The sequence below is a fragment of the Pelmatolapia mariae genome, linkage group LG9 (genome assembly GCF_036321145.2).
Source record: "Pelmatolapia mariae isolate MD_Pm_ZW linkage group LG9, Pm_UMD_F_2, whole genome shotgun sequence".
NCBI classification, from domain to species: Eukaryota; Metazoa; Chordata; class Actinopteri; order Cichliformes; family Cichlidae; genus Pelmatolapia; species Pelmatolapia mariae.
This window is the reverse complement of record NC_086235.1, coordinates 29,806,519-29,818,114: the sequence shown is the minus strand read 5'-3', so window position 1 is coordinate 29,818,114 and position 11,596 is coordinate 29,806,519. Positions and strand designations below refer to the sequence as shown.

The 11,596-nt window shown below is 44.1% G+C and overlaps 1 protein-coding gene across 1 annotated transcript; it reads left to right on the top strand.

The window, feature by feature from the left end:
• The first annotated feature begins 1,852 nt into the window (after positions 1 to 1,852).
• Positions 1,853 to 8,659, top strand: klf6a (Kruppel like factor 6a). The gene is made up of 4 exons (XM_063484136.1): positions 1,853 to 2,220; positions 3,815 to 4,388; positions 5,133 to 5,256; positions 5,797 to 8,659. Exons 1-4 carry the CDS (start codon positions 2,119 to 2,121, stop codon positions 5,846 to 5,848), a joined length of 852 nt encoding a protein of 283 aa, XP_063340206.1. The 5' UTR covers positions 1,853 to 2,118; the 3' UTR covers positions 5,849 to 8,659.
• Positions 8,660 to 11,596: the final 2,937 nt, after the last annotated feature.

Sequence of the window (11,596 nt, the reverse complement as noted above, 5' to 3'; positions counted from 1 at the left end):
ATCCCATTGCCATATGACCAAATCAGATGCTCTGGGTGACCAACGTGACCTCACAGCTGAGAGCAGCACAAAGGGCGCTCAGTTGTCTATTCGGGCCAGCGACAGAAAAATAGTGCCACTTAGAACACAATGCAAGTCCTGTGTTGTGGTGTTGTTTATCTCATGAGGACAAGCTGTGCCAGGCTGTGCAGCAACTCAGTGCTGTGAACTTATGCAATAGCTGCAGGAAGGAGATGCCTCTGTGGCACGCGAGTAATGCTCCAAAGAGGAAATGATAAGAATAAGGCTGGGTGACGTAGAGTAATGGCCAGATATGTGATGGAATGCTACTGGAATGAAACGTCATCCGCGAGATGACAGGAAGGAATTTAGAGTTGGTGTAAACTGTCACGTTTCTCCTTTGATAAACACAACTATGCGTACTGCTAGAGTCTGCCTACACTAAAGTATAGGTATGTGAAAAGAAACATCCAGGCTATGAAAAATGTTAGTCTTGTCTGATAGTGTTGACTATCATGCCCTTTTAAAAAAAAATTTCTTTTATAGCCTATAGCACATTTAAACAACAGAAGCTGACCCAAAGACAGGCACATTTAAATTTTAAGTCTCAAGTAAAAGAAAAAAAAAGTTTACAAAGACACAAAAAGTTTGCTTTCATGTTAACTAATCACTGTTGGAAGTAAAAATCGCGGTAACTTAGAGTCATTAAGATGCATTCAGAATTCATCGTATAAATCATGACGCACTCCTCTCCCTTACAAAAGCTGCCTTTATAAGTTGAAAGTATCGGTATCGGCAATACTTGGGGCATATCAAAATGTGCAGTATGGCACAGCACTAGTACTTCTCACTTCTCATATTAAAACAAAAGATGAAGAAAAGTGGTGGAACTATTCTAAAAGTGTGTTTTCCTCACTTCCTGTCGACACAAACACGGGGCACAGCAGTGCAAAGCTAGGCTCAAAGATTTGGTTAAATTCCCGCCTCAACATGGTCTAGAATGATCTTGGGAATAATTGAGTGTTAATTTATACAGGATTTTCTTCATGTATCATAATAATTAAATTGGGGTAAAACAAACTCTTTAACTTTGGGGAACTACTGTTGAATATTAATTCCGCGTTGTGCTCTTTTAAGTGCAAATTAGGGTTTAAAAAGATACTTAAAAAAAAACCAGTAAGGGCTGCACTTGTCAAACCTCAACCACAGAGTGCAAACTTTGATCTTCCTTCAGTAAATCAGCGATAAAGCAGAAGTCTACATGAATGTAGTCATAGAGGAGAACTGAGGACTAATGTTTCCTCTAAAGCCAGCGTGTGTCGTGATAACATAATATCCTGCCATCCATTAGTCACCGTGTCCCAAGACACGTCTTCACTGAGTGGAACTTTCAATGGCTCTTGTCAACACAAGCACTTCGCCACAGTTACGGCCTTGAAGACAACCCCCTTCAAACAACACTGTTGCAACTGCTACTTGTGACAAAAGTTGCACACATGTACACAAGAGGTTTCGCCACAGAAGAGAAACTGTTTCGGCTCACATGCGCTGTCTGTGGCGAAACACTGTCGACAGAAAAAAAGACTACGGCGAAAAGAGTCCGTCGCTGGGTTATATATGTGGCTATAAATACCAGCCAATCAGAGACGAGCCACTGAGAGTTAAACGAACCACTTAAAAGCGGAGATGAGTTAACGGCCCGACGCGATTGGTCGGCTGTGATATCATTCGCGGGCCCTTGCTCTGCTCGTCGCTGATTGGTGGAAAGGGAGGCGGGCGTAACTGGTGACGATGAGGGGGCGGCCGAGGAGAAGAGGGAAGGAGGGGAGGGGGCATCGAGGTTTGAAGAGGGAAGTTTGCAGAGCGCAGTTGTTCCCCATCCAGTGTGGTGCAGTGTTTGCAAATACCTTGAACGAGAGCGAGAGAAGAAGGAAAGGGGGGGATTGACTGGCTGACTGACGCGCGGAGTCTTCTTCTGCTGCTGTTGCTGAGTACAAGTCGTTTGCATCGCGGAGGGATCGCTGCTGTGTCTTTCACTGGGTTTTCTACCTGAGAAAAATATATTTAAGTGCAGCTAAAACAAATTTAAATAATAAAAAATCACAAGCTCGGGGAAAAATGGATGTTCTACCCATGTGCAGCATCTTTCAAGAACTTCAAATAGTTCACGACACGGGCTATTTCTCAGCCTTACCGTCACTGGAGGAGTACTGGCAGCAGGTGAATATAAGTTAATGTATCCGTTAGCAGCTCTTTTTTTCCACTACTAAGTCTCAGTTTGAGCCTGTAAGGCAAAGCGGAACTGAGCAGATTTCATGCTCTTCTTGCTGTAACACATGACACGGCGGACAACTTCAAATGTATTTATATGTACTATGTGCGTGTATGTACTCTGATAACGGTTGTACAAAAACAGGCTCCCGGTGCTTAGACGGATCCCGTTTCATTTTCTGTTTGGTTCTGAAGTTTGTGGCAGGCTGAAGTGGATCAGTGTGTCAGTCTGACAGCTGGAGTCCGAGATGAATGGGGATTGAGTAACTCGAGCAGAATCGGCGTGCTGCTGCGTTCACTGCCACTGCCCTGTTTGGAGCACGGCTTCTGCTTGTTTTTCGGCCGATGCTTTCAGGGCACTGGGGTGCTGCTGTCAACTGCTGACACATGCTGGCGAATGACAGCGGTTGTGGGAAGGAAGTGCAGTTTGAAATCAGCATGAGAGTAGAGGATGTCGTTGTCGGTGCTTTTCAAATCACATGGTTATAAGTCTGTTGTGGGATCTGCGTTATAAGTCTCTGTGCTTCAGAGCATTTGTTTTCCTTTACGAAACAGCTGTTTGCATCATTCTTGGGATTTGAATGGGCTCCACGGCATAACGATATCAAAATGTCAAGCCTCGGCCAATTCCTCCTCCTCCTTGTCCTCGCATGAGTAGACACCAGCACAGCTGGAAAAATGTAGTGTAAAAGCTGCAGAGGCCTAGAGGAGAATATTTATAAAAGCTGCTGTCTCAGAACTCTTCTTCTAATGACCGCCCTCCTCCTTTTTTGCTTTTTAACTTTAAGGGCCCTGTGTAAGTTAGTAAATTTAGAGTCAGTGAATCTTTTCACAGCTGGGGCTTGGAGTGGCTGACAGTGAGGGGAAGGACGTGATTGCATGACAGCGGTCCTGCATGAGGACAAGCAGCTGAAATGTTGGAGGGGGAAGTTGAGCGGCTTCCTTAAAAGGACTCTATATTTGTTGAGTGAGTCATTGTGGAGTGCTGAAATGACACTGCACGTTTGGCTGCAGGAGAGCTCAGAGCTGAGGCTGCTCAATGAACTCCATGTGGTCGCGTCGTGTTATGATGCCCAATCAGAGGTGGAGGGGGCTGAGCTGAGCAAAGGAGACACATGATTAGTGACGCTGCCATCAGGAAATGCAAATAATGGCGGTTTCTAGAAGCATGTGTCTTTATTTTTTCCCCAACTTGGCCATCAAAAGTTTAAGGTTTTGAAAATCGTGGCTTAGCTTTTAACACGTATATCAGCGTGCGTCATGTGATACAAAGAAGCAGCAAATATTGGTTGTTTTTTCTTTAATTTTCCTTCCATTGCTTAATCAGTGCAGCCTCATTACTGCACGTGCAGAAATAGCAGAAATTTCCTGGTTTCCTGCTGTAAGCGTTTAGCAAATATTCCACCAGCCAAAAGCATACTGGGGATGTGCGCATGCATGATTTAAAAGGATTTCCCCACTCGCAGAAGCATTTTGCTGCTGTGAGTGAATGTGCTGTGACTCATCTGTTCTTACTGTGTCTTTTTCTTTTGCATTCATCCAGACGTGCTTGGAGCTGGAGCGCTACCTGCAGAGCGAGCCTTACGTCTCCACATCCGACCTCAAGTTCGACAGCCAGGAGGACCTCTGGAGCAAGCTGATCTTGGCCTGCGGGGATAAGGCCAAGGCCGAGTCTGACCCAAAGGCCCACGAGGAGGACAATCAGGACAGCCAAATCTTGGAAACCAACAGTGTGAATTCAGACGCCAGCAGCGAGGCTTCAGACAGTTCTGAGGAGCTCTCGCCCACTCACAGCTTTACCTCCAACCCTCTGGGCTCTGTCTTGGTTGGCTCTGGACCTTTTAGCCCCTCTGTCATTAGCACACCTCCGTCCTCTCCCGAGACCAACTCGGAGGCCAGCGGCGCGATGAGCAGCTGGGTGAGCACGCACGCCGAGTTGCACTTGCCTGTCAAAATCAGGAGCGGCGGCGTGGCAAAGAGCTCGGAAAAGACGGGACTTGCCTGCGGAGACGCATCTCCGGACGGCAGGAGGCGTGTGCACAGGTGCCACTTCAACGGGTGTCGCAAGGTTTACACAAAGAGCTCCCACCTAAAAGCACACCAGCGCACACACACAGGTGAGTCCCGGCTCTATCGGCCTCAGAATAAAAACAGGAAAGGGGGATACAAGGAAAGGCAGTACTTTCTTTAAAAAAAATAAAATCTCAGATTTTATTGAGTCGATGCCAGGAGTGCTGTTAATTCAGTCTTCCACCTTAATGGCATCGTCTGCCCATTGTGTCATGTAATTAAAGGTCCACAGTGCATGATGTCCTCAGCTGGAGCGCTGAGTATTAGCTCTGCATGGCTGGATAGCTAAACTGTGACCTAATCTATCTGGAATGTGACTGACTGAGCCAGAGAGAGAGCGAGGAGGGGGGGTTTACAAGGGGGAGGGGTTGCACGTAGGAGATAAAAGGACTTCAAAACAGATTGGGTTTCACCATGGGAAAGGGGAGACTGGCTGAGGAGCCGGGGGGACCGAACTGGGAGGTGCTTTGACTGGTCATTCCAATGTCCCTTGTGTTTGATCAGCAGTGTGAAATTGCACTTGTGGCTTCTTCTTTTTTTCCCTCCCTCTGTTTTGCATTTTAAATATCCCACACATTCAGGCACACTGCAGCACTGTTGACATTCTTGGCATGTTTCGAGTTGCATGCACGCAGAGCCTGTGAGCCAACAGGTTCAGTGGTATCCCAGGCTTCAGACAGCTTTGTCAGTCTGTCTTCCTGATTGATTTGAATGAATGAAACAAGCATGTCATCACACCAGGTGGAAATGTTAGCGCGGGTTTTAACCAATCTTCTTGTGTGCTCCCGCAGGTGAGAAACCATACAGGTGTTCGTGGGAGGGCTGCGAGTGGCGTTTTGCACGAAGCGACGAGCTGACCAGACACTTCAGGAAGCACACCGGGGCAAAGCCATTTAAATGCAGTCACTGTGACAGGTAAGCTGGGCTGTTTATCTCTAAGCATCGTCAACGGGCTTCTGATAAGACTGCTTTTGTTCTCATGGGATCTGATTTTTTAATTTATTTATTTTCACTTCCCATGCATCATCCTAGCAGTGATGCTTGTCTTTAGACTGAAAGCACATTTGTGTAGCCCAAAAAACTAGTACTCGACTAATGAATGGATCGCTCTGATATATCGGGTAATGCTAACTCCGTATACACACGTTGATATTTTTGGCCAGTTTGTCCAGTAAAACTGTGTCATAGCATATTTCAGGCCCAACAGAAGCTTATGAGTCAGATGTCAAGATTGCTTGTCTGCGTTGATGTTTGGACTCTAATTTTTAGAGTCTTTGACACAAAAATCAGGAAAAGCCAGGCTGCAGGAAAAACGAAGCAAATGGCTTCTTCATATTACGAATTTCTCAGTTTAGGTCTGCAGATTGCAACGACTATCTTCATGCCCTACAGCGTAGCGTGCCTCATCCAGCATCTTACTGACTTTCTCTCTCGCCTCCCCCAATCTATCCACAGATGTTTCTCCAGGTCTGACCATCTGGCTCTTCACATGAAGAGACACATCTAGAGTGGGGTGAGCGCCGAGCAACGCCACAAAGTGGGGGGAAAAAAAAGTTTTGAAAAGGGGAGAGGAAAGAAAAAAAAATGTAAACAATCGCCGCCTCCCGACCAGTCTCTTGGTTGAACTGTCCCAGAGCAGGGTGGCGGGAGAGTGTTCCAGCCAAAGCATGCCGTTTTGCACCATACTGAAACCCAGTGCCTCCGGGACCTCTCTTCGGAGAAAGGCGCTCTGAAGGTCGTCTGTTGCAACAAGAGGACAAAATCATGGATGGGCAAGTTTTTTTTGTCGGGTTTTTTCTTTTTGTTTTTTTTTTGGATTGAGAAGGACTTAAAACACACACAGACACACACAAAAAGACAAAAAAACTAAACAAAAAAACCAGAAGAAATAAAAAGAAAAGACAATTAAAGAGTGAATGATTTGTACGTATGGTGCATGATGTTTTGGGGACATCTCCCAGACAGCAGATACACTGGTACTTTACTAAACTGTCTGAGGCAAGCATGTGTGCACTGTGAATGTCTGCGATTGGCTACCGGACCCTCCTTCTCCCCATCTGGAAGAGAGAGGAGAGGAAGAGGAGAATTTTGGGGGGTAGAAGAGATGGGATTGGCGGATGGGCTGGTACCGATGTTGCTGTGGACTGAATGGGGATTCTGGGAGAAGCATTCCGCTTGTGTTTCCCTGGTGGCGGTGTGAGGATGAGGCAGGGAGGAAGCTCCTGCCTGCCTGCCTGCCTGTCTTGTGTGGTAACCAGACTTGGGTGAGGGAGGGGGCCCCGCCCTGCTTCTCTGAAGCTAGCGAGGCCTTGGGTTTGACCAGAGCGAGTGACAAAGAGAGAGAGAGAGAGGTGCTGACATGTCACCTTCTGGTCTGTGTAACCCAGGGACCAAAACACCCCCCTACACCCCTCCCCTCTCTTGGTCACTGTATGACAGGAGCTTTTTTTGGTGTTTTTGGTGCAGCTACTAAATGTGCAATGTGTTATGTAGCCTGGTTTATTATTTTTTTACAAGCTACAAAGCTCATTTGTAGTCCAATTGTATAAGCTGTGTGCTTAGAGGTATAACACAACTATACTATAACTTCAGTATCATAGACAGGTGTTGCATGGTTCTAGGGTTTCTTCATTTCCTGTTTCCACTGTAATCAGGACTCCAGATAGTTTCAATAAAAGTGCAGCTAAACGGCAAACAGTTAAATGTTACAATATTGTACATAAAGCCTTGACGATTTCTTTTTTTTTTCTTTTTTTTAAAAAATATTTTAACACTTTCATCCATTGCCTTCATTCTGGTTTGTCAGATCACCCCTGCTTGCTAACGTTCTCATTCATTCTTTGCCTTGAGGAGTCATTTTGGATTTTTTTGTACTTTCTTTCCAATAATGCACTGTTGACCTTTAATGGTGCCTTATGCAAGTGACTCGGCCCTCTGGGGTAGCCGTGGTTTTGCTCCCTTTGGGGTGTCACATTTGTTGTCTGGGTGATTTGCGAAAAGCTTAATCAAGGCTCAATTACAAATGAAATTGCACCTACTTTGTGTTTAAACTAGTTTTTTTCTGGCAGTTAATTTGTTGTTTAAATGTAAATGTTCACAAAAGTACCTTTTCTGAGTCAACTGCCTTTTTTTCCCGTCTCTTTTTGAGTCGGAGCACCAGTTTAGTCGATGTAAATGCCATTAATTTAAGTTTGAACTTGTACATAGGACAAATGCTGTATGTTTAGAGCACTTAAATTCATTTATTAAAGATGTTAACTACTGTGTAGTATGTACTGAAGTCCATCACACACAGTGCTGCTCCTCTCATTCACCGGTGTCCTTCCCCACCCCACCCCGGTTTGACCACCCCCCTTTCCTTGTCCCTGCATCCCTTCGAGTGGGACTGAAGGGGGGAAAAAAAGCTAAAGATTTATTGTAATTAACAGGCTGCAGTCGGACAGGCCTCGCCTTGTACCGCCTCACAGTAATGAATTGCTAAAGGCTTTGTTGGCATGGAATCTGTCACAGACTGCTGACTGTGTAGGTTGGTTATTGACCTGTCTGGAGAGCTTTGTTTTAGCCAAGCTGCAACAGTATTATGAAAACCACAGGAGTGAGCCTGGTGGGGTGAATGGAGGCTCTCAGGATCTGGGAAATTTGGCCACAAACAAAGCTCATCAAAGTTTCTGTTTGGAGGTGGAGGGAGAAGGACCCTCAACAACAAGGTAGAGCCCAACCCCCCCGACTCCCAAACCGCTCGGGCTTCTACCGATTACTGCTTTAGGATAAATCTTTGTGCGGCACTGTCTCCAGGTCAGCGACCCGGCTGCAGGAATCCGATGTCGCAGCAAGTTGCAGAGCGGCATGCTCCGACATATGGATTTCAGATGAGCGGGCACTGGAGACGGGGATGAGTACAAACTTGAAAGTGCTTGCTGCGATAGATTTTGGGAGCGCTGGCAAGGCCTTTTGCGGGCAAAGAGCAGGAACATCCATTCTGCGAAAACAGCAGCCGATACTGTTCCAAGTGATAATTGAGCCTTGATTCAGCCTCATGCTTTTTTTTTTTTCTTCTTCTTGTCTTTGCTCGCATTTCTTTTTTTCACATCTCCATCATCACTTTCATCTCCACTACCCAAACTACTCTGTCTCACACACACACACAGAGCTCTTTGTTCTCAACTGAATCTTTGTATTAAAAAAAAGGAAAAAAAACTTTTGTAAAATTGTTATGTTTATGCTTTATGAAATTTTTATTTGAAATTGTTTTGCAAAATTGTTATATTTCTGTATGAATGTATTTTTTATTGGAATAAGAAATTCTTATCTGACCTTGGCTCGCCTCCTTTGTCTCATTTGTTGATTCTCCTCCTGAGTTATGCTTTATTACTGTGAAACCCCCTTTTTTTTTTCATTTGTTTGGGTTTTTTGTAAAAATTTTTCCATTTCTTTTTTTTGGCTGGAGGAATATATTTTTAACTTGCCCTGCAGTTACACGGATCACATTAGATTAGAGCTGTGGTTGAAACACTGCATACTTTGTTTCCTCTGAACAACCTCGCCTCTTCCTGACTCGTACATACCTTTCTCTCTTGAATGACCATCTTTGGAGAAGCTGGCTCTCAAACACAGAATCCTTGGTGGCAAACATTCCAATTTTTGCTTGTTTTTTTTGTTTTTTTTCTTCCCGCCCCCAGAAAAGTTTCAGTAAAATCCCGCTACAGCGGTTTCAAGTCTAAAAACGACTGCTCAGAGCTAGCTAGCTCTCATCAAAGCAGCATAAATAATTTATCTCCGTCTCCTACAGCCCGTGGCATTTAATTAGAGAGCCGCTTTTATACATTTGTTAGATAATTACTCTACTTGACACAGATAATGATACAAAACAGCAGTGTATAAAGCAAAGAGTCTAGTTTAAGTTACAAACTAACAGGAAAATAAGAGTTAGATAAAACAACACCCTTCTTCTCTGCTTCCCGTGCTCGTGGTGATGACCTTGAATGGGCAGGCAACTTATTAGCACCTCTGATTTTCAGTAAAAGCCCTGTGGTTTCTAAATGAAGCTTTGCCTGCAGTTGGTAATTAAGCTCGCTCCGGAGAGCCTCCCGGCTTTGGAGTGGTGAAGAACGTTGTGTTTTTTTTCCCCCCACTTAAATCCTGGAGTTCCTTGATCTCTCAAAACTGCTGCCCTGCTTGGTTTGTCAACTTCACATCTACCTAGCATGCAAAACGCACCATTATTGAGCATTAAAAAAAGGGGGAAAGCATTCCAAGCCAGTCCGAGCCACTCGCTTGACCCGCTCATAGAGAAAATCCCAGTTCTGTGTTCTTTAACCTCTGCAGCTGGGAGTCAGACAGATGTTGAATTCACTTTCCACTGCTGCTGACTCATCCTCGCTGTACCTCTTGTGAAGTGGACCATCTTGGATAAAGCTTCTCATGACTGTGGCATCGAGACCGCGTGTTGCCTTTGATGTGTTCAGAGCTCCACGTGCTTTTCCACATTGATACTGTAACAGAGGCTGAAACCCAAAGGATTACTGGAAACAATCCATCACTTTTCAATCTCGTACGTCTTTTAATGTCTCAGCGGACAGTGCAGCCCAAGGCTCGCGTTTCCTGACAACATGAAGCGCTGGAAATGCGGTTTTGTCATAAGGGCGTGTAATAAATGACCAAGCAGTGGTGGAAAGTGACCAACAGCTACAAGCCATCTCTCAGAATGAGACTGGACATTAAAGATATAGAGTGTAAGTCACAGGGGACATTTTGTTTCCGAGCTAGTAGTTTTATTTTTGAGACTTTTGCAAAAAATAAAATAAAATATTGGGGTTGGCTAAACTTTGTTTCTAAAGTTATGCCCTCCACTATGTTTGATTTAGTTAAAACACCCTCTGTAAAACATTTGTCATTGGTTTACTCCAATTTAGACCTTAAAGAGGACCTATTTTATGTCATATTTATTGTTACAATGCTGGATGCTTACATTAAGCATGGTTAAAGTGTTAAATAATGAGGACAGCATATGTGCACGTCACTTCCGTGAGCCTATAGCTGCAGTTTTGGCTCTCTCATTGAGCTGATTTCCCTGCTATGGTTATCTCAAGCACAAAGCTCTGTCCATGTGAACAGAGGCCCAGCCACTCCCTGAGGGGCAACCAATCAGAGGAAATTTGGCTTAAAGGGAGGTGGAAGAGAGCTAAAGTATAAGACAAATAAGAATTATTGTGATTATTATGAGTCGTGCAAAGCTACTTTTGTAGAAAGAAAGAATAAATATGTGGAGCTTGATATCAACATAATAGGTCTCCATTTACATTAAGTGGAACTCTTAATGTGCACCACTTTAATGAAAACGTAATAGAGAGGTGTTGCTTTTGCAAGTGCAACATAGAGCAAGTGAAAGTGTTTAACTATTAAAGGTCTTCCAAAGAAAGCTTGGAGTAGAACACATATATTAGGCGTGAGGAGAAAAATATGACCCTGCATGCACTTCCAAAAAAGTCTGCCGGCATCTCTGCCAAAAAGGAAAATTGTGGTGCCCTCTGAAAAATATCTTTTGACCTTTTTTTTTTCATTGCAAGTAAAAGAGTATAAAAAATAAACATTAAAAAACTAGCTTAAGCAACGTATACAGCCATGTGGAAAAAGTTAAATCCCACCGAGAGCAATGCCTTTTTTAAATAGATTTTGTCAAACAAACGCTTGATCCTTGTTGATGCGGTGTACAGATAAAGAAGATATACCACGACACCCGCAAAAATATCCATACATTTAATATTCTCCTGTTGCCACAGAAGCTACTGCTCCTCCCTTCAACAGAAATAACTTCTTGTAGGCGTTTTACATAATTGTTGTTCACGAGTCTCTGAGATCGGCTTGCTGAAATGTCTTTATTCCTTCAGTTGTAAGACGTTTGGGCGTTTCCCTGTACATACTGCCTGCTTTAAACCCCCCCCCCGCCGATATTTCAGTAGGATTCGAATCTGAGTTTTCAATAGGCTAATCCACAACCCTTCATTTGATTTTTCCTAGGTGAATTTGCATTGTTTTTCTTTAGGATCCAAAGGACTCCCATTATTTTCAGGCACTATTTAAAATGGTGCAGAATTCTTTTACATCTGTGGAATATCCTTTAACTCTTGTAACTATTTAGATAATAGCATGGCAACACTGAAAGCACAAGTATGGCACGGTCCTAGCGAATAACTTGCATGCAATCTGCAGAATCATGCTTTAACAAACCTGCAGTTAGCTTACCTCTTGATCTCAG